The sequence below is a fragment of the Anser brachyrhynchus genome (assembly GCF_964034855.1).
Source record: "Anser brachyrhynchus genome assembly, chromosome: 2".
In the NCBI taxonomy this organism is placed as follows: Eukaryota; Metazoa; Chordata; class Aves; order Anseriformes; family Anatidae; genus Anser; species Anser brachyrhynchus.
This window is the reverse complement of record NC_137695.1, coordinates 22,053,069-22,080,654: the sequence shown is the minus strand read 5'-3', so window position 1 is coordinate 22,080,654 and position 27,586 is coordinate 22,053,069. Positions and strand designations below refer to the sequence as shown.

Below are 27,586 nucleotides of genomic sequence, written 5' to 3'. Positions count from 1 at the left end.
ATATATCACCCAAAGCGGAGACAAGAACGGGGAGATAAAAGTTTAGTGACTGTTAGTGAATTGTCGAAGCCTCCTTATTGAGGAGAAAGGAGAAAATACATATGAAGCAAATGCAAGATACAGCAGCTTAGTGTCTGGTGATGGGGTAAATGCTGTTATGTCCGACTCTGCTAACAATGAACTAATGCTTGGAGTATTCATGTCGTATTAAACTTAGCATTTCCAGATGTTCCCTTCCCCCTCCCCCCCCCAAGTAAATCTGTTGCTAACTGATACAATTTTGTGTATGTTTATTATGTGGACAAAACATGTATATTAATTTGCTTATTAACATAACTTTAGAGCTGCAAGTGAACATTTGAAAAATAGAAAGAATTACGTATAACAGTTTTAATATATGAATATTAAATATATTAATTTGTCATGCATTTAGCAGTATACAGTGATAATATTGTAACATCTTTATTGTCAATTCAGTTAAATTATCTTTTTTTTTTTTTTTTAAATAATAATTGTATTTTGATTTACTTGTACTTCTTTCATCAGAGAAAGCAACCAGTGAGATGAACACTGCGGAGGACTGGGGCCTCATTTTAGACATTTGTGATAAAGTTGGGCAGTCACGCACAGGGTAAGTGATTTTAGAAATTGTCTCCTCATAGACTTTAATTTTGTTATTTCAGTCTTCTGAGAGATGAGAGGAATGAAAGTTTTGTTGTCTTGTACAGACTTTTGAAGCAGCTCAGTTTAACTTAACTGAAATCTACTCTGGTAAGTAAGTACTACAAGTAAAAGGAAAACAGGGATTTTCTGCCCAAATATTTACAATTCTTCCTTTGGAGATACTAACTGATCTGTTAAAATTAGGAATTACATACAGCAGTTGTTCACCAGTGTAACAGAGTAACCAAGCTGAAATGTTTTAGCAGTATCAGTGTAAATCAAGGAGACATCATTAGGGGTTTTCTTGTAGAACCATAATCTGGCTTGGAAGTGACCTCCAGAGGTCATCTAGTCCACCCCCCTGCTTGAAACAAGTCTAATTAGATCAGGTTGCTCTGGACCGTGCCGAGCCTTGAATGCTTCCAGGGACAGAGTTTCCACAACCTATATGGGCAACCCATTTCAGTATTTAACTACTCTCATAGTAAGCAAGTGAATAAATAAACCTGCTATCTGATTGCAATTTTCCTTGTTCCTACTTTTTTGCTGCATCTTGCCCTGTGGCCACAGCTCTGAGAAGAGTCTGGTTTCATCTTCTCTGTGTTCTCAGTTTAAGGAGTTGAAGACAGCAATGAGGTCCCCTTTTAGCCTGCCCTTCTCAAAACTGAACCCAGATCTCCATGTCTCCGTGTACGTGACTCTCCTCTAACCGTCTTGGCAGCACTCCACTGGACTTGCTGCAGCGTGTCAATATCCTCCTTGTGCTGGAGAACCCCAAACCAGGCAAACTGCAGGTGCAGTCTTACAAGTGCTGAACGGAGGGGATGGATCACTTCCCTGGCCTGCTGCCGATGATGTTCTGCTGTGGCTCAGGATGTGGCTGGTCATCTTTTCAGTCAGGCTGCACTGCTGACTGCTATCACCCACTAGGACCTGCCAATCCTTTCCTGTGGAGCTGCTTTCTTGGTGGCAGGCTAGTGCTGCCCACCCCAGATGCAACACCTTGCCTTTCTCTTGTTGAATTTGATGAGGTCTGCCCATTTCTCCAGACCATTTCTCCGTACTGTCCAGATCCCTCTAGTTAGCCCAGCCCTCCAGTGTATTGACTGCTTCTTCCAACTGGTCAGCAAAGTTGCTGAGAGTGCACTGCCTCCCATTATCTAGGTCATTAGAGAAGACATTTAGCAGTACTGGTCCCAAGAGCTGGAATTTGCACTACTGGTGACACCTCTTTGATCTCAGCAGTCCAGCCAGCTTTCCACCCACCTTATCACCCTTCCATCCAGTCAATATTTCACCAGTTAAGCGATAAGGAGACTGAGACAGTGTAGAAGCTTTGCTAGAACCAAAATAGAAAGCATCTGCTGCCCCCTCTTTGTCACAGAAATGAGGTTGTGTGTTTTTCCCTTTGTTTTGAGAAGCTATTTTATGACATCAGGGCTTTATTAACTGTTCATTTTGAAAATGTGCTATTGAATGAAACCCACCTTGATATGGGCCATTAATGCTTCCATCGTTAATTATTTAATGAACTTTCTCATAGACTTTATGCATGGCCTCATTTCTTGGACATGAAAAGTTAAAATGTAAGTTGAGATAGCAAATAAAAAATGCAGCTTAAAGACAATATTTCAGTGTATCTATCACGTTTTTATTCAGTGTTGTATTTAGATTTTGGGCATGTGTTAAATACGTCCTCCCCAAGCATTCTCTGAAATAGTTCACGTAAGGACTAGCATCAAAAAGAGAGCCATGCCATTGCTGCTGTTTAGAGCAATGCTTCTCTGAGGACTAGGACTGCCTTGTAAGACTGTGGGAAACAGTACAGGATGTCAGACAGCAAATTCTCACCTGGGATTTTTGTTCCGAAGGACAGGTTCGAAAATAAGCTTATTCCTTGGGATTAGAGATGGTCTCTAGAGGAGTGTTTATAAATAGCGTGGTGTATTGAGACTGCTGTGCTGTTGGGTATAACTCCAGTTAAGATAACAGCTGGTAAGTTATTAATAATGCTGTTAGTCCCTGTATGTAAAACTGTGTTTCTGCTGTGTGTGTTGATGCTGAGCCTGTAACAATAATATTATCGAAGACTTCAGTATTCTATTTCATCAGTGAAAGCTTTTGCATAGGCAAGATTTAGCCTCACAGTGACTTACCCTGAGCAGTGCTCAAATGTGTTTGGCTGCAAGAGACAGCTGCTTGGGAGTACAGACAAATCTTCTGGCAACATACAGCTAAATGTCTCCATGACAGCTGGAATTTCTGTTGTGATTTTAAAAACAGAACAAAACAAAAGTGGTTTTATACTGGCTGTGACTTTAACCTTTGTAATACTTACCCTGCTTGTAATAAGCTGCCAGCTGACTCATTGCTTAACATCAGATTCTGTTAAAACTTGCTGATAGTGTGTTTTCTTTGTTTTGGTGGATTATGTCATGCTACAACAAGGTAAAGCAAGGCAGAATTCCCCATTAAGCTTAAGGCAGATATGCTACACTGTTTGTAACTCTTCTGCAATTTAAGTTCCTATGGTAGGGATACTGGTCATCAGAACTGGTGTCTGCTTTAATTTCTTCACCAATTCTGGTCTGATGCAAACTGTTCTTGGCAGAAGTTTAGATTATATAGTCTCTATTTTATGGATTTTCTTTTGTACTAGTCTTTAAGTTGCATGCCCTGCAACGTTGTAGATGGAAATCACCTTACACCAAAAGCCATGATAGACTAGAAGGATTATATTATTTATTAAGTGGCACTTCTTGTTGCATGGTGTTATCTGGCACATTGTCCCATTTAGGTCTGCTAACAATTTATTTGCATCCAGGGTAGTTGTTGGATACCTGTTGTGCCACAAAGAAGTTTCATTTTCTCCTAAGATAAACTAGTTACAGTTCAGTAACAGAATTGCTAACTGGATGCATACAGTTGTGCTACTGTTAGTTTTTATATTGCCATACCTTGGGTACAGAAAATCACCAATAGCTACTGATTTTATCTTTCTTCCCTTAATTCAACCAAAAAAAAAATACTGCTTTAGCAAGTTGGAACTCCTCCAAAGCTCCCTCATTTTAATTGGAATTAACTCGATACTTTCTGCATGTTTTGCGTATCAGGTTCTTACAGTGATCTAAAATTCGTCTAACTATGAGTCAATCAAAACAGCTTTTTTAATCTCTGATATATATATATATATATGTATTTAGTAAGTTGTCCAGTTCTGCAGTTGCGTATTGCATTTTTTGTTATGTTTTTTAGGAACACTGCTAGTATTGAAAACTGTTCAGTGAACAAGTTGCCTTTTCAACACGAAAAGATGATTAAAACAATGTGTTTTTGAAAACTTATTTTAAAACCTTTGGTTGTGTTTGACTTGCATTTTAAATTAACTAACCACAGGAAAGGTATACGTTCTGCATACTGGTGGCTTGAAATCCAAGTGCTTACACAACTTAAGCTATAGTTTATCAGCTCTTAGTAAAATAATGTTACGACACTGGAATTACTCATTAAACAGAAAGAAAGGGAAACTTAAAGGCCACGTGTAATATATTTTAGCATGAGGTGCACCCGTCTTGCTGGCTCTCTTTTTGTTCCTCAGTGAGTTTTAGTTCAGTGCTAACCAGTTCCTGAGTCCAAGTTTGCATTTGGCTTTGAGAAGTTTGTACCTTTTGTTTTGACTTAATGAGACATATCAGTCTGAAACCATAACTACTGCAATTTTTCTCTAGGAATGGTAGTGAATAAAAATGAGGGGATGAAAAAGTATGAAATTGGTGCTTGGGTGAATATAGCAATGGTTGAGAAAATAGAAACGTTGCAGTGCTGTCTGTTCATGGAGAGAGATTTGGATATTGAAAACCTGTCATTCAGAAATGGCTTGTCTGTGTCGCAACTTGTTTAACTTTGTCCTGAGTCCTTATGGCTTAATCACCGCCTCAGTGAGTCTGCATTCTGGTTGGCTCATTCTCCTTTTGTTGTTTCCATGCCTGTTTGTACAAGAGAAAACAGTAAAATTGCTTGCTCGATAGTCTTCTAAACCGCTTCCTATCTTTTTTCCTACCCCCTCAAGTTACCCAATGTAAGTAGCATTTTACATAGTCATCCATAGTCATCCAGCGTATGTGTCAAACAGAAACCAGGAAGCTCTTGGACTAGCTTGTTCCTAATGGAGCAAGGAGGAAAATGGAGACATGTGGTGTGGTGGTTTTACCTTGCTGGGTAGCTGAGCTCCACCACAACTGCTCTCACGCCTCCTCCTCCTCAAAGGGAATGGGGGAGAAAATTTTATGGAGAGGGTTCAGGGATTGAGATAAGGACAGCGAGATCACTCAACAATTATCATCACGGGCAGAACAGACTCAGCATAAGGAGATTAAAGAAATTTATTGCCTATTACTAACAAGCTAGAGCAATGAGAAACTAAAAACATCTTCCCCCCATCCACTCTCTTCCACCTCCTTCCCCTGAGCAGTGCAGGGGAACAGGGAATGGGGGCTGTGGTCAGTCCAAAAATCTTTGCTGATGTATTTATAAGTTTTTATGAATTAATGAGAGGTGTTTTTTTTAATATATATATTTTTTGAAATTGTACTTGACATATATGGAAGTTCATTTGATTTTGAAGGTTTCCTGTTAGTTTATTAGTTTTTAGAAGGAGTTACCGTAACAAAATCATCTTAGGCTAATGGTCCTGTTCCTGGACTACTAAGCTCCTGACTATGTAGCCTACTTTTATAAATACTGGCTTAGCAATTAATGTCCGTTGTCCATGATTTTTTTTATTTGCAGTTCTAACACATTGATATCCTACTCATAAATTAATGCAGTTATTTATATATTAACGTATACATTAAAAACACAGTTATTTCTGAAAGTTTTATCATGTATTCTTTCTCAGGTAAAATGAACACAGCAGAAGTCTTGGATAATTAATAGGTAATGGACAGTACTTGTCTTACAGCCTTCATTTGCAGTAATAATTGGTTGTATGAAGGTATACACTGAGTAATATGTAGTCTTTCAGTGTGACAGCATTTTCTATAATTAGTAATACTAAACATGAGAAAGACATTTCTGTAAAATGTAGACACTGCCAAATATAGTATAGCCAAGCAGTGGTGTAACTTATACCTGAGTTTCATATTAGTTCTTGGATATCAGTTCAATAGAAAACTGATTTTGCTTCCAAGAAAAAAAAACACACAAAGTAGCTGTAAATACTCAGAAAAGCATAAAATCTCTTACTTTTAAATTTACCCTTCTCTTTTTCTGTTTCCCTACGGTCGCCTATTTCAAGGCTATCTTTTTAGGGCTATTCAATAGGTAATGCTTGTATGCTCATGGTAATTATACCCTACACTTGCTCAGTCTTCTACCGTCTCCAGAGACAAAATAACTGAGACACAGATTTAAATACACTAAACTGTCTGAAAATCCCATGCAAATTGTTTGTTAAATTTCCTTTTCCCATTATGTCTATCTAGGACAACATAGGTAAAACGTGAATTCTATATTTAGCTGTTTTAAAACTTTTATGTAGTATGTCTAATACTTTTTTTTTCCCCACTTGTTTCTTTGCTATGTGTTTTCTTTATAAATGTTATCCTGTAGATTAGAACAGATTCTGAGGAGCATAGTGGTGGTAATTAAAAAAAAATGCAGCAAAGGCCTGTTGGTAATCAGTATGTAAGCAAATATTCCTAGATATGTATGTGGAACATGGATTAGCAGTAGATTTTAAGGAAATGTATGTGGAGGAAATTATCACCCTAATTCATTAAATAAATATTAATTACATAAGGTGATTGTATATCTACTAAAAGGAATAGAATATTCAGACTAATTTTTAAGTATGGAGTGGGATGTATTGAAAGTGAAGCTAAGCTTACTGAGCGTTTTTCTTGGTGGTAATTGATGAGCAAGACAAAAGTTAAACATAGGAAACTTTGCTCTCTGCTTAACTTCAGTTACTAATAAAAATTATAATGTGACATTAAAACATTGAATATCCGAGAAGGAGACTTCTACAGCATTTATGTCTTAATTTCAGGTTTTTTGCTTATGAAGTTTTATGTGTTAGTGACTAACGCTGACAGTTACTATATTTTATATGTATTTCCAGAGAAGATTCTAACTGATTTAGGCTTAGCTTATTTACAAAATTGACATAAGTAGAGATTGTAATCTAACTTTAAAAAGTCAGTTTTTTCATTGTGATTTGAATGGATGCATGTGGGAACTAGAGAGATGTTAAATGAGGGAGAAAAGGAAGGGATTTACAGTGCAAAAGCTTGGTTATGTTCATGTAAAAGCGACAACTTCTGCCCTGCTCCTTCTTAAACGAAATGCAAGTATTCCTTTCTCGAGTTGTGTTGTCATTAATGGAGTATGAGTTCTGAATCCTTGCAGCAAGTGTTCAGTGTCCTTGGGCACTTGCAGAGCTCACTTGGAGAAGGGGGAAGTAACACAGAGTTTTGAGATTTGAAGGAGTTCAATGTGTTTGTTGTGTGAGAAGGTTGGAGTGGGAAAAGAGAGTAACCCACACAGGGAAAGACACTCTGGGGAACAGGTAGGAGAGAAGCACAAGAAATAGCGATCCTGATCATAGAAACACTCTCTGTATTCCTTGTTCCGATTATGAATATCTTAGAACACAAACATGCCATTGATGATTGTAAATTCGCTTGTCTGTCTTAGATGCTGAGAGGTGTTGTTTTGATACCAGATTAAGAGGTCTGTGTTAAAAAGAAATTAAAAGCAACAAGACAAATTTGATGTATCAAAAATATTTTCATTAAAATCATATTATGAAATTTTGAAATACATTGCAATCATATAAAAATATTTTACATGATGATTTATCTGATAAGAGTTTTTCTTAGAGTAAAAAAAGTATTTAATGAAGGTGTACAGACTACAGAGAACTACAGTACTCTAATTGTCAGGAATTTTATGCGTTTCTGCAGTATTTACAGTAATTCTCTCCAACTAAAAAAAGGATTGGTTTTGATAACCAAGACTAGCAATCATACAGATAAAAATGGCTAGAACAGCTAATGGTGTTGATTTTTTTTTTTTTTAATTTAACGTTGCACTTTAAAGCTACTAAATAATTTACTGTTCGTATTCAGGAGAGCTTGCTCTCTGTTGGCGTTGTCATGTGTGCAATAGGAAATGTTCATTGCAGTACATTATTTTAAAGCTGTCTTGTGTTTCTTTAGGCCTAAGGATTGTCTCCGTTCTATTATGAAGAGAGTGAACCATAAAGATCCCCACGTTGCTATGCAGGCGTTAACAGTAGGTTACTTTTTAATGTAGTCTTTTTCCTTCCTAGAAAGCTATATTGCAAAAACTCTTAACTGACTTTTAATCTTTCTTTCTTTAGCTTCTAGGAGCGTGTGTATCAAACTGTGGTAAAATCTTTCATTTAGAAGTCTGTTCAAGAGATTTTGCCAGTGAAGTAAGCAATGTGTTGAATAAGGTAACGTATTACATTGATTTATATGTTTCGTATAAAAGCTAAATCAGAGAGCTGGGGTAACCTGAAATTGGAGTGGAATCTACTTCTGGAAGATTGGAAATTTTGGGAGGGGAAACAAGGAGAAGGGGGGGGGGGATTTGGGCAGAAGGATACAAGTTACTGTGAAGACTGACTGTGAGAAAGAGCTTCTGGAATATCACTTCACAGTACTGTTACTTATGTATTCTGTCCACTTGGGCAGTGGGATTACTTTATAAATACACAAATGGAGATAACACGGGACTTTTCTATAACCTTGTTTTACTCTGTTCTGAGGCTAGTCTTTATTTAAGTGGTATTCCTGAAGGCCATCAAACACAGTGCTGAAAAGCTGGTGTCCCCTTTCTAATAAGGACATCACTTAGTAATATACTTGACTTTAAAGTGTCTATACAGTTTATGTTGACAGTAACATGAAATTATGTAAAATTTAGGAATTAAGAACAGATTCCTACATTATTTAACTAGTTTCTGTTTTTCTGCAGGGTCATCCAAAAGTTTGTGAAAAGCTGAAAGCCCTTATGGTGGAATGGACTGATGAATTCAAGAATGACCCACAGCTTAGTTTAATATCTGCTATGATAAAAAATCTTAAAGAGCAAGGAGTTACCTTCCCAGCTATTGGCTCACAGGTATAATACATTTTGTGGTGGTTCTTAACAGGAATCACAAATTCTTTTTATCCTCAGTTCTGTATTTTAAAATTTGTAGTCTTGAATTCTATAATGCATTTGGCAAACAAAACAAAATCTTTCTTTTCTAAATAAAACATTCATATGAGAGTTGAACTGCTCTGTTTTCCTTTGATTTTTATATTGCAGATGAATGCAAATCAAAACGGTGAACTTACTGCATTGTCACAGTTTTTCAATTAATTTACATCTTTAATTTTTTTGGCTAGGCTGCTGAACAGGCAAAAGCAAGTCCAGCACTAGTTGCCAAAGATCCTGGTGCAGTAGCTAACAAAAAGGAAGAGGAGGATTTAGCTAAAGGTGAGTACGTTTACTTGCTGACCCAGAGAATTTGTTGGTAAGTATCTAACAAGGCAGGAACAAATGTTTTGCTTCCTTCCTCACTGTGTGCAGTGCATTTATGGATTGTAGATATGATTTCTATTCCTTCCTTTTTGGAGGGTTAGAGATCAAAACTATTCTATGTATAAAACAAAACAGAATAATGCCTGATTTTTTTTAACCCTTGCTAGACCAAAACAATGTAAAAATCTGCAAAACCTCATGTTCAGAGTGTGCTCCACAATGGAAATGTTTGATACAAGTTTTGCATTTGGATTTTCCATCTCTCAGGGGCCAGTAAAGCACATTCACTTGTAATTTAAACATTTGATTGAAGCAGACCATAAGGATTATAGTATATGTGGTATGCAAAGTTGGATTCAGTATGTTGGGTGTGCTAGTTTAAACTTTGTATTTCTTTGAATAATGCTTCTTTAATATACTTAAAATAACTTTAAGCCTTTGGCTGCTGTAAGCAGTGTGTTAAATGTCTCACTGCAGTCCCAGTAAACAAATCTAGGATGTTTTTTTTTATTTATTGTTGTACCAAGGTATATTTAAAGATCATTTAATGATCCTATACGAGGTATGTGCAAAGAGTTATTCTTACACTAGACTGATCCTTATGGCTTACAGAGTGTTCAGATTTCAGCAACATAAAGGCATCAGTTAGCCCTTGTATGTAGTATAGTTTTTCGCTTAAAGTTATAACAATGACTCATTCATTATATGAATGAAGCTCCTGTGCTAGTAGTTGGTGGATATTTGCAGTTTCTCATCTTTGATAGAAAAACTCTTAATTTAGCTATTTTCTAATATAACTTTGACCTATTTAAATCACCATTAGCCCATCTGTAAATGTTACTTTTGGCTTCTTCTGTAGTTGATCCACCAAAGTCTGTTTTTCAAGGGTTTTCTCTGTCTCAAGGTTCAGATTCTGCATGGGTTCTTTAATGTTTGTCCTATTCTTTTGTGTCTCAGTCTGTCCCATCTTATACATGGTCATCTATTTACAAATTTGGAGGAGTTTATTATGACTGAAACTTCTCTGCTTAGTCAAGTTTTGTTGAAAGTGATCAAGCAATTTAAAATTATTCCAGGAGAGAGAGGGAGAGAAAAAAGGGATAGACAAATAGACAAGCAAAAGGCTTTCTACAAATTATGATTTAAGGACAGACTTTTTTACAGTTAGGGTGATTGAGCACTGGTGTAGGTTGCAGAGAGGTGTGAGTCTCCTTTCTCGAAGATATTCAAAAGCCATCTGGACATGGTGCTGGACAGCTGGCCCTAAGTGACCATGCTTTAGTGGGGGTTTGGAACAAATGACCTCCAAAGCTCATTTCCAACCTTAATTAATCTCTGTGATTCTCTGATTTAGGCTAAAGCCTACTGATCTAAAAGGCAAATAGTGTGCAGCTGAACAGCTGTATCTTTTTAGCATTTTAAGCAGTCTGGAAGAGTTGAACCTCGTGTATGCTAGTTAGAATGTAGATCTGCATATCTGTTTAAGATGCTAACAGTAATAGTAATAATAATAAATGGATCACTTCACTGAGTTTTCCTGTTTGTGCTTAAGTGCTACTCATTCCTCCTGTCCACGTTGAAAGTCTCAGTAGTTGTAGGAACAGAATTATGCTCCATAGTTGTAAAACATCTTTTCATCTTTTTACCATTATTTCTAAATGAAAGTCGGAAGTTGGTTATGATGCAAAAAGAATGGAATTATACTACAAGTTTTCATAGAGTTAAATTTTCAAATATAAAGCGAATGTTCATCTGGATAACTTTGCAGGTTAAGAACTTTTCATAACTTAACTGAATAACTTTTTCTTTTGTAGCTATTGAACTGTCACTAAAAGAACAAAGGCAACAGCAAACAACACTTTCCAGCTTGTATCCAAGCACCTCAAGTCTTTTAACAAATCACAAACATGAGGGCCGAAAGGTTCGTGCAATCTATGATTTTGAGGCTGCTGAAGACAACGAATTAACCTTTAAAGCTGGAGAACTTATAACTATCCTTGATGACAGGTAACTTGTATAGAATGCTTTCTAGAAGTGGTTTAGACTCTAAAAATTGATCAGGAATAATTGTGTCTGGTATGTAGAAGCATATTGGAATACCATTGCAATAAAACATATTTATACATTAAATATTTTATCTCTTTGGTTTTTGACACAGAAATGTAATGGTATAAAGACTAATGTATAAAGACTTCTGCATATATGTAAATTGTGTTTATGTACAAGTAATACAAATGCCTTGTACAGTGCAATTCTTGGAAAAATTCCATGTCAGTATGGGGTTTTAAATGTGTATTTATTTATTTTTATCTTTTAGTGATCCAAATTGGTGGAAGGGTGAAACTCATCAGGGTATAGGATTGTTTCCATCTAATTTTGTAACAGCTGATCTTTCTGCTGAGCCAGAAATGAGTAAGTAACTTTATGTTTACATATATAAGTTAAGCTTTGCCTTGGTTCAAGGGATATTTCTCTAGTCAGGTATTATCCCTGTTTCCTTTCCTGAATGGGAAAGGTTCAGTTGCAAGTTAATGTAAAGCTCTAAGTAAAACTGAGCCCTTGTTGTGCTCTTAGTCATGTCTCTGTGTGTCAGACCAAGGTTACCTAAGCTGGCATCTCTTGAAAAATAGGATGCTGCATACTGTTGGCTTTGTCATTAGCTTCCTTGAGACTCATTTAACAATTCCATAGACAGCTAGATAAATTTTGTATGCAACAGCAGCTTTTTTCTAAATTGTATTTTTACTTGGTTGCAACAGTACATATTTAATCAAGGAAAAACTGAAGGTAGGAATCAGAAACATTTCCATTGCTCAAAGAGTTTAAGAAATCTAAATTATATCGGTATGTATGTGTACATTATGGAAGGAATTTACTGCTGCATATTGATTTATCTTCCTGTATCAACTTATTATCAGTCTAACGTACTCTAAGCATGTAATAAAATAACATTATATATCAGGCAAAGATTTAAGATGCTAAATCTCATTTCTGTAAACCTGGTGGGTTTGCAAGATGAATTTCTTGTGTTCTCAATATGTGTGTGTCAGGGGTGTAACATGCTAGCTGTGTAACATTGTCATTGCTTTGTTTATTTCTATTTTAAAAAATAAAGATCTGACTTTACCTTACAGTGAAAACTGAGAAGAAAACAGTGCAGTTCAGTGATGAAGTTCAAGTAGAGACAATAGAACCTGAGCCCGAACCAGTTTATATTGATGAAGTAAGTGTGATACAGGTACTGAGTTTTCAACTGGTGGTATGTTTAAACATGTGATGTTTAACCCTTTCATCCTTTACCTTGAAAGTAATCAGTTTGAAATATCAAGAGAGCAAGCATAACCAAAAGAGAAATGGGAAGGAAAAGTTGAACTTTTTTTTTATGAGTATCTACAGTGCTCTAATTTGTTCATTTGCCTTGAAGTTCTTAGGAATTTCTGAAACTGAATTTGGAGGCTGCATTCAATTTAGGGCCCCACTCCAGGACCGTAGAGCTGTTTACCTCCCATCCAGATGCCTGGTGTGGAGTGATGCATTTGTTCTAAAGCTTAGCTTTAAGGACCTCAAGATGCTTCAGATGTACCAATCTTAAATACTGTCTTAGATTTATCTCTAGTATAACCACTGCTGTCTTCGCCTGCACTTCCTTCTCTGAAAACCGTGAGCTTTTTGTAGCTCTAAAATGTATTTATTAAGATTCACACAATCTCACCTTGGTGATACTGCAGGGTTCCCAGGAGCTCTCAATCAAAGCTGTTTTCCCCTGCCTTTTTCCAAGGGGGCTTAGATCTATTGTCTTAAGATTTTTTTTCCTTTCTTTCTCATGAGCTTCTATGTCTTTCTCAACTAGGGTTCTTTCGTTGTTTTGTGAAATGAAAAAAATGAGTTACTGCCTTCCTAAAATCCTATATATCTTCTGCCTCATCTATCCCTTTCTCAGGTAGTCTTCCTCCAGAGAGGTATTTGTTAGTTTGTAATCTGCAGAAATGACTTACCTCAGGCCTGTGTTGAGGTGCCTTTCAGCTTTGTCTTCTGTGATGATTCCATGTTAGTTTGCATGTTAGCATTTTGTTTTGTTGTTAAACTTCCCATGGTATATTTTTTAAGGAAGTAGTTCATTTGGCTTCTTCCCACGTTTCCCCAGGGTTGAGGAGGAAAAAACGTGTCTAGTTTCCACTTTCTGCCTATGTAACTCTGCCCTGTTAAGACTGTTTATTTGATACCACTCAGCTAAAAAGTGATTCTTAATCATTTTCATGTAATGTTTTGTTAAGCAGTATAGTTTACAGCAAGGCATATTTTTTGAAGAGCTTATGTATGTTAATTTTTTTTCCCTTGGTATTTTTGTAAATGGGTTACACTTAACCTTGTTAATCGAGGATGTAAAATTCTGAAGTAAACCATACAACCCCTCCGAACATCGTCTTAAAAGACTCTTTCCTATATATTAGTTATGACATTGCTCATGTGCTGATAGGCATCATGCATGTACAAAATGTGGGTTGTTTTTTCCAGTGAATTTAGTTTTAAGTACCTGTTTTTTTACTCAGTGTATTCTGTCAAAACATTTGCACTAATCCCACTAGGTGGTAGTATTGCGTATGTAATAAGTAGAATGGAAAAATGGAAACTGCTCAGGAAATACTGTTTAGAATGACTTTTAAAATTAAAGGGGTATACTGCACATTCCACTTGCAGCTACTAATCATTTTTTATCATTTGGCTTTTCCTTGTTGAAATATCTTCATTTGTTAAAGCTAGTTTAGATGATTTCCAAGTTCCAAGAGACCCAAATGGATGTTGTAAATAGCTGCTCTAAGTTACTATTCTGAAACTGCTGATTCTTCCCCCAGTCTATCCACACTAATTACACAATTTTTGTTCTAGGATAAAATGGACCAACTCTTGCAGATGTTACAAAGTGCAGATCCATCTGATGACCAACCTGACCTTCCAGAATTGCTTCATCTTGAGGGTAAGAAAATGTCAGTGTTGTTGTTGTTGTTTTGCTTTCCAGTAATTACTTATGTCAAAATGAATTAAAACTACTTCAACTTTGTATGCGTACCACAAATATGCCCGAGGAAAGTGCTTAAGCCTTAACTGTCTTCTCACTTCCTGTTTCCCACATCTAAGAGACCAAAATGCAATATTTTAATTTAAAGAAAATCTACTCTTCTCTCAATTACCTTATATTACATTTTCACTTACTTTTCAAGACCCAGGAATACTTAATTCGATTTTCTCCATTTTTTTTTCCTTCATAGAGTAGCACAGCATAAGTGGCAAAAGCAATGTAAAGAGAATTCCATGAGAAGAATAAAAATCTTTCTGTGACTTAGGATGGGCCTGTGGGTGTTCCACATGCTTTTCACTTGCATGCATTTTCATATTAGCACTTTAGAGTTAAGAAATACCTTACAGAGTACTACATATACCTTAGACTAGTCCTTTAGACTCAGTTATTCAGAATACTTCTTGAAAGAGTCATTCTAGACCATTCTATCTGGGTCACTAGATGCAGCGAAGGTTTTAGAAGGGAACTTTGGAGAAGGAAGTGAAGAAGCTTGCCTGTTACGGAACAGAACATTGGCTTTAATTTACAATCCAGATAGGACCAGACTTTAAGAAAATAGGAGATTCTGAATCTATCTAGAAGCTGAGCAAGAAAAGGTTCTTGAGCTTGTAAACTGTTGGATATCTCCAATCTTCTCACAGAATCACAGAATTGTAGGGGTTGGAAGGGACATCAAGGGATCATCGGTCCAACCCTCCTGCCAAAGCAGGTTCCCTAGAGCAGGTTGCCTTTAATTAGTAAATAGTTCATTGCTTGGATAAGTAGGCACATTTTGTGTTCTGAAGTAGGATTAGGCTGTAGTGTCCCATTTCAGCTTTCCTTCCTGTTTATTTTATGTTTGACAAAATCAGGCTTTCTGTTAGTTAATTGTTGTTTGCTTTGCAGTTACATGAACCCTATGTCCTTATGCTGGAAGTTGGGGTGAGGAGGTGCACTTTTATTTTAATGTTCTTCCATTCTACTTCTGCTAGGTTTTTCTTTGTGTTGGCTTTTGCATGTAATATTTTAGTGGTTTGAAAAAGCCTTACCTGACAGGATCCCCCCTCACGCAGTTAGGATTCCAGTGAAATAACAATGTGCTGTTAGTGTCTTTGATGTGCAGATAATTTAAATCATTTCAGTCTATTTCCCCCTTCATTGTTTTGATAGGCAATCTTTTTTGTAGTACTGTTGATGGAGCACGTGATCAAGGTTCCAGTGGCAAATTTTCTTCCTTGAAGAAAGATTACTTTTCAGATTACCCGAGCTTTTTTTAATGCAAAATAGGTTCATTGTTCTATTTACCTTTTTTATGTGCTGTGTCTACAGCTGATACTGCTTTATACTCCCTGGATGTTAAATGTGTTTTGTTCTATTTAAACTGGGATTCTTTCTCTGTACTATTATTGAAAACTTCAGCTGGATCTCATTATTAAATTGTTCATGAAACTGCATCTGTTACTGTAATTCTTTGGCATATAGTTTATAGTACTGATCATAATTTTTCTTTTTTAATGTTTTTCTTTATTTTTGCATCTACACACTTCTATCCGATAATTCATTTTAAAGCTATTTTCTGACTTGCTATATAGAAATATTTATTACTCTAATAATATTTTAATGTTCTTTTCTAGCAATGTGCCACCAGATGGGACCCCTCATAGATGAAAAGTTGGAAGATATAGACAGGTAAAACATATGTGTTTTGACTCAATTAAGACAGGTTTTTAGAAATAATGGAGTTGCTACTTAAATATACTCTTAGCCATTTCTGTCAATACTGGTAAAGAAAACAGGTGTATTTATTAGTATCTTCTCATCCGGGAGGAGGTCTGAAGGATTTTTTTTTCAAGGTCACATAGTATTTTATAGTATTCTACCATTTGACATTATAGCACTTAACAGGGATCACTTGACAGGCAGTAGGAGAATTTTGCTTATCACCCCTTGTGAAAGTTCCCCTGTTTTGTCTGTTCTGTACTGAAGTTATCTAGACTGTAGAATAAGCTATATAACGTATTTTCTAGGAAACACTCAGAACTCTCAGAGCTCAATGTTAAAGCAATGGAGGCCCTTTCTTTGTATAACAAGTTGATGAATGAGGACCCAATGTATTCGATGTATGCAAAGCTACAAAACCAACAGTATTACATGCCGTCATCGGGTGTTTCTGGTTCTCAGGTATGTACGTAAGCTTTAAGAGCAATCAACATTATCAAGTACATACTAGGCTAGAGTTGATTTGCTCAAATTTTGCTGAAATGTTTTTTTACAATATACTTCTGTACATACTGAAATAAATTACTGATTTTGTAAGAAAGTGCAAGTTCTAAAGTGTGGTGGGGCATGTTGGTGGCAAGTATTTCCTGTTTCTGCCCTGCTGCTGCTGCCGCCTCTACCCTAGGAGCTGGAAACCTCTATTTATGAAACTTCATTGCCTTAATGCTCAGTTAAAAATCATCTTGCTCCCTCAGAAATATTCTAAAATGAACTAGCAAATCTTTCTCATCACAGTATGAAAACAGAATATTGTGTTTTCAGCTGCAGGCTTTAGAGATTTTCCATTTGCTAGTTTTAACAATTCTAGTTCTTTTCTGCTCAGTTTATTTTGATCAAGGAAAAAGTCTATCCTGTTTTGAGTCACACATAAACAGCTGGAAAGTTGAAGCTGACTAGGCCTTTGCATAGTGGGTCAAAGAAAGTATAGAATCAAAGGAGTAAAATTCCTGTTTAAGAATTGTAATTCTTAGATTACAGTTACACTCCGCCCTAAAAATTATACTCCACCCTAAAATCAGTGTTGGCCTTTAGCTTGCTTTTAATTCCATAGTCTAATGTACATTTGCTATATTTCTTCTTTGTAGGAATATGTAACGTTTCAAGTTGTTTTTTCAGTAATTTACTTTGGTTTTTAGTGAATCAAAAAAAAACCTTTGAGCCAACTTATTAATGCTCATAAAGTATTATAAAAGCATTGAAGCAGATTCAGTTCTTTTAGCTTCCTACAAATATGCACCTACTTTCAGTGTCTTTTAAAAAATATGTGTTTTTCCAGTGTCATTGAGGAAAACGTATACCATGCATATTATACAAGCAATCATGTCACAACTCTTATAAAGTAATTTCAATATTTAATTAAAGGGCATGTTTCTGGGGATTGTTGAAAGGAAAAACTGGATTTTGGGGGTGAACGTGAACCAGTATAAAGTCCTGAAAAGTTAGAAGGTCTCCTGCCTTTTCTGGCCTCTAAATTATTTTGCGATATTGATCTACACTCTTTAAATGTTATAAGAGATTCATGGATCTTAAAATAGAAGGGCTGTATGATGTTAACTTATATGAACTCAATTATGCATGAGACTTCATAATTTCTTCTCTTAATTTTTGTTAAGCTAGATAATTCAGACTGAACAAAAGCATAGGTTTTAGAAATTTAGTCTTCATTTGCAATATTGTTGAAACATCTACTGGCAAGCTTTCCCTCCAGCTAGTTATAAAACTTTATTTTCCATTGAAACTTTTTCTTAAAACCTCTTTTTTCTATTCTGCCCCCCTCAAACAATGGCAATCTCAGCTGTTACAAGAAATTATAGGTTAGCTAAAGGTAGGAAAATAATGTGTGGATCGCTGCCCATTTTAACTTTCACTAAGTAGAACTGTTATCTGGGCATCAAAAAACTCTGCTTTAGACTGCTATTTTTTTATACAACATAATCAGTATTTTCATTCAGAAGTGGAAGTTCTAACTAGCATGAATGATCATTGAAATAAAACGGGGAATACAAGTTGTCCAGTGAACTGTCTGACGTTTTTGGTACTAGAGCCTGAGGATAGAAATGCAAATAGTGTCCTTTACAAATTCGGTATTTTTTCGTACTGCAGCACCTAATAGAAGACAATCAGTCACTTTTTATTTAAAATACCTGTAATAAAAGTTTTGAGAGACTGTCTTTAAGTTCTTCACCAGATATTAACTACCAAAATTTTATTTTCTTTTATTCTTAATATTCCTTTATTCCTTCCTAGGTTTATCCCGGGCAACCTCAAGGTAATGCATATTTGGTGGCAGGCAGTGCACAGATGGGCCATATTCAAGGCTATAATCTTCCTCCTGAACAACTCTCCTCTCTCAGCCAAGGCACAGTTACTCCATCTGCCAGCTCGGTACTGCCTGGCCAGCCTGCACAAACGTCTTACACAAAGTAATTTTAAGTTATTTTCCTATTTAAACTTAAATCAATGTAAACATAAAGGACTACATATTTGAAGGAGAAAATTTGTCTTCTAGAAGTATAATTTCAATGATAACTGAAGTATATTTCAGTGCAATTACTTCCAGTGGTGTTTTTTATTGGTGTTGTGTATTTGGTAAAAATTCCTGACAAATTTCAAACGTTTCTTTCTGTGTGTGTGTGTATACACATACATGGATATGTACATACATGTGTATATATAAAGTTAGAGAAAATATATAAACTAGAGAAAATGCTGTAGTCATAATTTTCATCATTAAACATCTATTAAAATTTATTTAAAAAATTTATCTGCTGCTCTGTCTAGCTTTGCATAATTTTTGAGATAGTGGATATTATATCACACTTGTTTGAAATATCTTACTATGGAAGCATGGGGAGGATTCTGCTCATTTTGTGAACAAAATGAATGGTCTATGAATTCTTGATAAAGTTTATACAATTTCCCCATATAAAGACGCTACAAGTGGCTTTCTGCTTTGGGAAGATGCAATGAGTAGGCTAAAATATCTATATTGTGAGAAAGTTTTGAATTGACCTTAGGACACTGTATAAGGTAATTTTATTTTAAAAAGTTGAGAGAGACATCCATTTTGAGTTATTAAAGTATTTGTTATTCTTTGGTCTCCCAAAGTTATTTAAATTTAGGGTGGTAAGACACACCAAATAAACAGATAAAGCAAGCTTCTGCACACTTCACCTAACTTGTTTTGCCATATGAAACATTTGGCTTTTTTCATGAGCAGAACAGAAAATAGATGGGTTTACATATTGCAAATTAAACTGAATGTATGTTTTATTTTAGTTTTAAAACTATTAGAAGTGTGTTAGGTGTGTTTAAATCTGAGGAGTATGTTTAAATTTTAATTGGAATATTCACTGGCTACAGCTTTATAGATGCAAGGTGTCCAGAGCCAGGAGGTAGCTTTTTCTGTGTATGTATAGCACAGTTAAAGGGACAATAAAAGTTGTGTTGATGTTGCTGTTCTGTTGTTTTTTTTTTTAATTTAAATTTTTTATTTTATTTTTCAGTGCAATGGTTGGCTCTGTTGCTGGAAACACTTACTCTAACCAAGCTTCAGTGTACAGTCCACCACCTGCTACTGTTGATGTTGCTGCTTATCAGAATGCTGGAACTAATATGTCCCAGGTGCCAAACTATAACTTAGCTTCTACGTCTCTGCCACAGACAACAGGCAGTCAACAAGCACCTCCACAACAGCCACAGCCTCCGCCACCTCAACAGCCACAGCATACTTATTCACAGAAGGCTCTGCTATAGGATCCAGGACTTCGGATTCCTCATCTTCTTTAACCTCTGCTAAAGGCAGTTGACAATGCTTTGAGTTTCTTCCTTTAATCTCTTAAACTTTGTTTATCCCCAGCTTAATAAGAATCTATCTTGGTGAACAAGTTCAATTTGCACTGACTTTTTAGGATTTTTTTTTTAATTTTGCAGAGGAACAGATATATTTAGGACATATAATTCCTTTTAAAATGCCTAAAAATTGGTACAAGATTATTTATGTCTGGTAAAATTGGCTAGTCTGTGAAAGCTCAACACTTGCAAACTGTTGTGGCATACGTGTTATGTACATATAGTGTGTGATTGCAGTAGTGGCCATTTCGTATAGCTATGGTGATCATGTGAATATATTTAACACAATGTTAAAAGTAATTTACATTACTATTTTATTTTAATCATGAACTGACAACCATGTTTCATAGTTTTGCCTAGTTTTATGACAGATGTGATGTCTTTTTCCAACGCAGGGAAAATGGTAATTCTGCGTATCATAGTTACACTCACAAGCTAAGGTCTATATGCGAATTTCCAAACTTACTGGGTCTAGGTTTCATTACTTCTTGAACTGGACACAGATGTGTCATGACTATTAGATGGCTTTATCTACCAAAGTTAATTAGTTAACTAGTAAGTGATCTGAGAGGATAACAGCAAATTATGATTCTGCTTCACATACAACTAAAACTACTATTCAGAGGCTGCTAAACACATCATGGGACCACACAACAGATCAGGATTTTGCATTTTATCACGAGAAGCACATAATTTATTTTTTCTGAGTTGTTTTTTTTTTTTTACAATGAGAACAAGAACTGTATTCTATATGTGTTGGTAGAGAGTACACCAAAGACAGAGAAATTGAGTTGGAGGAGAAATGATGGAGTTGTAAACTGGAACACACAACATGAATAACACTACTATATTTAAGTCTTCTTAATTAGAGAATTAATGGAGAATGATGGACTTTTAAATCTCTTTGCTGAACAAACTTTCAGGGCTTTATTTTTATCTCTCGTGGCCTTGCTTAGCAATTTGTTCTGTTTACTGTTCTACACAAACACTTCTGCCTTAAACATCTGTTAATTTTTCAATTTCCAGTTGTTCTACCACTTGAGTTTATTTAGCAGTATAAATAGTTCTACGAGGCCTCTTAATTTCATTGACTTTCAGATTACTTTGAATTTTCCTTTGCAGCAACATGCGTTAGCCTATTTTAACCCTTGCATTTCTCAGAAACTGAGCCAGCTGGCTCTAAGGCGTGATATTTTCTTTCTACAGCCAAGGTTCTGCAAAACGAATATGGTTATGGAAGGCAGAATTCTGATATGCCTGATCAGAGTTTCTTGTACAAAGACTGGTGTTACTTTGCATTTGTGTTCAATCTACTAATGCATCCTGATTTCCTCTACCTTTTCTGGTGACTCTAATTCCGGTTAGAGCAAAAGAACTTGTGGCTTCAACATCAAAGCTGTTTTCTCAGTCTCGTTAGCGTGTATGCCAGAAATTGTTCGCTTTTGTGTACTGTATTTGAGTGTGATGCTTCTGGAATTAAATGTTGCACTTGCAATTGTACTGTAAGTTAACCTCAGTTACCCCGTATACTCCTGCAGTTACCTTACAAGCCTTTGTTTCACTATTTTAATAGACAGTGGTGTGTTCTGCCTGATAATGTTTTCAAATGACTAATTTGCATAACTCTGTAGCCAGGGTGGTTACAAAACATGCCCATACCTGATGTTTTCCAGTTGGTGGTGTTCCAGCTAGGACAACTGGTTGTTTTGATTATTGGTATTTTCTTTTTTTTTTCTCCTTTTTCCAGAATTCTTAAGCACCCTCACAAACTGTCAGTACATCAGTACTTGGTGTTACCACGAGAGTCTGTGGAATTTGAAAGGAAATGCTACCAAAAAAAATAATTCCAAGCCATTCTGTCATAGATTGTTTTTAATAGATCAGAGAGATCAGAGGTGGTTTTCTGTAGAAAGGGCATACAGTATCAGTTAGGTAGTGTCTTCTGTATGCTTTAGGTATTCCAAAAGCAGAGAAACAGTGTATAGAAGTGTATAATTTCTACACAAAAGTGAAAATACCTGTTCCATTCTTCTAACACTCTGATTCAAGGCGGAGCTCGAAGCATCAAAATAGTCCAGCTGACTTTGACAATTTGTATTAGTTTTTCATATGTTGTATAACGAACTGGAATGGCTCAGCAAAAATACTTTATATTGCTAATTTGTCATTTTTTTAAATTTTCAAGTCTTTTTCCCTTAACACATAGAAATGCTTGTTCCTGCTTTTTTCTTTGATCACAGAAAACTTATATGTATCTTCATTTTTTCTGCTTTCCATCTTACTGATTTGGGGCATTTATCCATTTTTTTAAAGAAATTGAAATCACCTTTTATTTGTGTTCATCATGACCAAAAAACACTTTTGAAAATGCCATGCCATCTAAATTCAGTATAATCAATATATATATATATATGTATGTATTTTTTTTTTCTTCATGCCTTTATTAGAGTCACTGCTCTAAAATATCTCCTGGAACAAATCTGTGAATTTTAGGTGACTTAAAATAAGTTTTCATTGTCCACAGTTGGTGTAGTAGATCACTAGATTTTTGGATTCAGTCTTAGCATTTCTATTGCATCCTACATTTTTTTTCATTTCAGATGCAGTCTTCAGATTAAATTGAATTTGGAGCTATATTACTTCATGTAGATTTTTTTTCATTTAGCAGAAGGATTATTTTGCCTACTCACTTAGTTGTGTCCTTCACTCTAGTATTCTTCAGTGATGCCTCCTCCTGCTTTGCTAGCTGCTGTCGTTGCGCTAATTCCTTTACTCATCCTCTCATATCCTCTCTAACTGATAATTCATCAATTTCAATTCACCTTTCTGATGATACACTATCATCTACATGGAGTACACCTTGCTGGTGCTTCTCTGCTGTGATTTGTTCTGAATTTCCATATTTATGCATTGTTTTGAGCAAGCTCATGTCTGTTCTGTCTCACTAGGGTATTGAACACTGAGTATGGGTGAGGGAGGGAAAGGACATGTACAGCTACTGTATGGAAAAACTTCTTAGCAAAGAAGTTAAGCGTCAAGAAGTTAATCTAAAAGTTAAGAATCGCAGAAAAAGACATGTCATCCGTGTTCCAATAGAACTAATTTTTTAATGTCTTGTTTCTTTGCATGTGAACTGTCAATGAAAGGCTGAAATATTTTCATGATATTTTGTGTAACCCTTTGTTATTTAACCCTTTCATTAAGGAATACAAAAACATTAACTTCAGGAGGGATATCTTTGTAGTTTGGATTTCTTGAACAGGAGCGAACTCTGGAAAGTGCCTTCTGCACACTTCACATCTATAAATGAAATTTGTTTACCCATGTGTATCATCTCAGTTTTTGTGGACATAACAAAGATGTAAAGATATACTGCAAAGCGGCCCAGGAAAAATACTGAGGCGGTTTGTTTAAGTTTTGGTATGCTACACTGATGTCATGGCAGTATGTTTAAGAGTGTGCAGTTGCAGTTACAACGTATTTATCCACCTGTGCTTAATAACTGTTACCCATGTAGATGTGTATTTAATGTCACCAGACAGTCCATATACAGCAGTAAAACAACAGTAAAAAGATCAGAAGTACTGCATGCTTCTTAACAGGCGTGGAGCAGCATATTGATGGCCCTCATGGTACCCTGACTCTTCATGCGTTTTGAGGGGGGAAGTAAAATGGATTTGAATAACCAGAACTTCCTATAATTGTCAGATTGCAAATGTTTAGATGCAACAATGGAGATAAATCTGCTTTTAATAGCATGTACATATTTTGCCAATCAAATCTAGGCTGCTATTGTAGTTCTCTCTGATATCATCTAGATGGCAGGAACATCAGATTTACACTGGAGAACTGCTTAATACCTCAATTTCCTTTTTTTCTTTTTTTAGTACTTTCTAATATCACTTACCTTTATTTTTGCAATCTCATTTCAAAGATTTCTGTGCTGTCTTCACTTTTAAAGGTCATACTTTAGTCCTTGTCTGCTGGGTTTCACAGACAGAATGGAAGAGAATGTCTCTAATTACAGTGGCTACAATGGCACTTTGAATTACATAACTGCAGTTTCCTATGGAGAAGGTGCATCTGCTTTGAAGAACAAGGGAGCGTGATTTTTCCATTTAAAAATCAGGATGAGTTTTTCACAAAAAAAAAAGAAAGTAAAATCTACAAAAATCTCCATTGCTAACAGCAGGCAGAATCATTTTTTACTCTGTTAGTCAATTTTAGTAAAGCTGACCATCTTCACACTACAGATCCTCCTTTCTCAGTTCTGGCTGTGATGAAGAATATTTACTTTAATACTATCCAACAGCATAGTAAAACCTTGGAAGGCCTTGAAATTTGAACTTTTTGCTTCAATAAAAACACTATGTAAGTTTTTTGCAGCCTTGTTTCCTAAATTAGGATGTTTGTAATTAAAAACATTCCATTTGCTACTAGGTACAATCGCAGACCTCATTCAATTTTCATGCTGCCACCTTAGCAAAAAGGTGGTAAGAGTTTTTGTTCTTCTCCCTTGCATGTGCTTCTGGAAACCCAAATCTTTTCTTTCTTTGTCACAAAAAAGAAAAGAAGCCTGCTGCAGTCTGTTCTGGTTGTAATGAAGTGTACACAGTAGCAAAGTGCATTTTTGGTTTTGTTTGGTTTGATGCTCCCTTTGATGTTGGCATATGTATATATTTAGATATACCGCACTGTTGTACAAGAATTGTTTTAGTAAATAACACTATTTGTAAAAACTGTTAATTGTTTTTGGTATGGATGCAAAATATTAAAGTTGGAGTATTTAGTTCATTATGTTGCAAAGTCAATTTATAAATTTCATAGCAGAATAATCAGAAAAGGACTTTGCTGGAAGGACTTGGGGACGCAATGGACAAGGTCTGTTAGAAAAACTCGAAATCAAATTTTCTTATTTCTTGGAGGGGTGGGTGGTTTTTGCTGTTGTGTTTTGCCACTGCCGTTGTATGATGCTTACACAAAGATGATAGAATTTTTACTTTTCTAGATTTTCATCTGTGATTAACTTCCTTCAGTTAAAGTCCAAGTAATACATTATACTTCTTCAGTATGCTGCATACCCCCTTATATATATATATATATATAAAGAATATTTTCAAGTGTTAGTAATGAACAAAAGGAAACAACTCTATTTGTGTAGTCCAATGCATATATTTGCTTATGCATCAATAAGCAGATACTAGGGGCAGGTTGTCTACACAGTTACTTGACAGTTAATGCCGTTTCTGATGATGGTAACTCAAAGTAGCCTAAGATTGGGTTGTTAGATCTATGTGAAATATGTTGTAGATCAGGCTAAAGCCTGGTTCATGAATATGTTACTGCTTAAAATAAGGCCACAGCCGAAGCCTAATGGTCTTGACAGCGTTATGCTGCGTTCCTAACACAATGTTCAACTTCATAGATTTCTTGCTTGATCCAGTATAAGTACTGAAGACCACCAGCGGGCTTTGGAAGCAGTGACCGACAGGTTAGCAGTTTTGCCTGTGCTTAGGGTCTCTTCCCAAGTAAGATGAGCTAAACATCTTGGAATAGCTGATTATGTGCGCTGTGGCTTAACTCAGTGTGACAATTCTCGTGTCTCAAGAGAAAATATCAATTTGGCTGACAGGAATAAAAGTCTTGCAGTTTGTATAGAAATGAAACATGTAAAGTCTCTGATTTGGAAAAGGGAGGAAGAGTTAAAATGAAATTTGCTGTGCCACCCCTAGCTTTAGGATGGGAAGCGTGTTTCTGTTGAGGTGCCTGTGATGAAAATAGTTTAAGAATTTGTTCCATGGTATTTAAGGCTTACTGTAAATCTGCCACCATGAATCTGTGCAACACATAAAATAAGCATCAGTCTCCACTTAAGGAGATGAAAACAACCATTTTCATTTAAACTTTCACTGAACTGCTTCATACATAATGTCTCTTCATAGTGGTCAATTCATACTGCATTATGAAGCTGGAGAGCTTGATGCCGTGTTTTACTACCAGACCTGTTTTTCAAAATCTTGTGCTACTGTGTTGCAGGATGAAGGCTTTCATAAAACATAGAATCATTTTGGTTGGAAAAGACCTCTAAGATCAGATCACCTAGTCCAACCTTAAGCCTTCATCAGTCCAGCTGTCTGGTCCAACCTTAACCTTCATCACTCACCACATCTGTGAATTTAAATTACCTGGATTATTCTAAATCACGGCTGTTTTGGTTGATACTGATTGTGATCCGTGCTTTAAGTGAGAAATGAGTCATAAGCCAGTGTGAGAGAATGCAGGGAGAAACTTCCACAGATAAGAAAAATGCAAATCAGCCTTTATGTTCACATTGATGTTTGAGTATATATGGGGTATATATCGGCAGCATACAATACAGAAAATAGATAATATAATAATATATTAAAATAGATAGTATAATACTAGATAGATAATACAGAAAATCCTATGGGGTTAAAAAGGCAAGTACATATTTCTAGTTGAAGACTGGGAACACAGAGTACAACCTCTCATTTGGCTGGCCGGTGTCTCTACCACTTTATGGCTGGTCCACTTAATTTTACACTGTATATTCTGTAGCTGTTTCCAAAGCTTGATTTACTAATAAACAAATTATTTGCCCTAGCTGCTACTGAAATCACACCGAAATCTATTTCTAGCCAGTGGTGATGGCTCACCCCTCTTGACTCATCCATCCTCGGGTATTTGTGGATCATGCAGGCATCTTGCTTTTGCAAACTGAGTGTCAGACTGTCCCAATTTTCGCTGCTTCACAAAGCATTGTGAGCATTACATCACTGGTTCTGATGTCTTTTAGGGTTGTGAAAATTTCCCCAAATTAGTTTTGTGTTTGTTCCCTGGTAACATACTTGTGTAGCTGATGGCGAAGCGTTGTGGCAGAGGTCAGTTAGGCCAACCCTGCAGCAATAAGCACGGTGGCCTCAGGAATACAGGTAATATGATGTTGTGGCGCCTTACATAAACACAAAACGAATCATCAGCTCATCACGGGACATGGGGTTTCAGATAAACCATGGGTATTGTCTAACAGGCTCTCTCCTTAGATCTGTGTTTGTTGAGAGGGGCTCTTTATCCTCATGGTGCTGTGAGGAGGAAAAAATAAAAATTATTTTTTAAGTGTCCACAAGCTCACTTTGTAACCAATTTCTTGCACCTTCTGTTGAATCATAATTTGTTATCCACTTGTGTGGATAATGGCACTCGAGTAGGGGTCAGCATTAGTAATTCTTAAAATTCCTCCTGCTCACTTAATTGTAGATTATTTCCATTTAGTCATTTATCTTAGTAAGCTTCTTCTCGACCAAAACAGCCGTGCTTTCTACTCTTGAGTACTTTTTATCTTCCTGATAATCAAGGCTTCCTGTAACTGCTGGCTGTTGCTCCTGAGGTCTGGGAGTCCTTCTGATCACTTCAGAGGGCAGCTGTTTGCCCTGGTTGCTCAAACCACTCCTAATTTTGCCTGTTCCAAGAACCAGACTCCCTTGAATTTGTCTATCTGTGAAGCTAAAATTGACACCAGATTTGTTGCTTGGATTATTTTTTCAGTACAGATAGTAGGTAGCAAGCAACTGCCTCTGTGTAAACAGCACTGAGCTGAACAGCGTTCAGTGGCATCCTGTAGTTCAGCAGCAGAAATACAAGGAACTCAAATCCCATCTC

At 36.1% G+C, this 27,586-nt stretch overlaps 1 protein-coding gene across 2 annotated transcripts in view; it reads left to right on the top strand.

Annotated features, from left to right (window-relative positions):
- Positions 1-24,700, top strand: part of STAM (signal transducing adaptor molecule) — a 36,155-nt gene extending 11,455 nt beyond the window's left edge. For both annotated transcript variants that reach the window (XM_080581462.1, XM_080581463.1), the window contains 13 exons: positions 547-631; positions 7,884-7,959; positions 8,048-8,143; positions 8,668-8,814; positions 9,084-9,174; positions 11,034-11,226; positions 11,537-11,631; positions 12,354-12,442; positions 14,107-14,194; positions 15,910-15,964; positions 16,303-16,456; positions 18,302-18,477; positions 19,561-24,700. In XM_080581462.1, the coding sequence (XP_080437588.1) occupies positions 547-631; positions 7,884-7,959; positions 8,048-8,143; positions 8,668-8,814; positions 9,084-9,174; positions 11,034-11,226; positions 11,537-11,631; positions 12,354-12,442; positions 14,107-14,194; positions 15,910-15,964; positions 16,303-16,456; positions 18,302-18,477; positions 19,561-19,810 (1,595 nt within the window). In that variant the 3' untranslated portion in view covers positions 19,811-24,700. The remainder of the gene's footprint in view (positions 1-546; positions 632-7,883; positions 7,960-8,047; positions 8,144-8,667; positions 8,815-9,083; positions 9,175-11,033; positions 11,227-11,536; positions 11,632-12,353; positions 12,443-14,106; positions 14,195-15,909; positions 15,965-16,302; positions 16,457-18,301; positions 18,478-19,560) is intronic.
- The last annotated feature ends 2,886 nt before the right edge of the window (positions 24,701-27,586 follow it).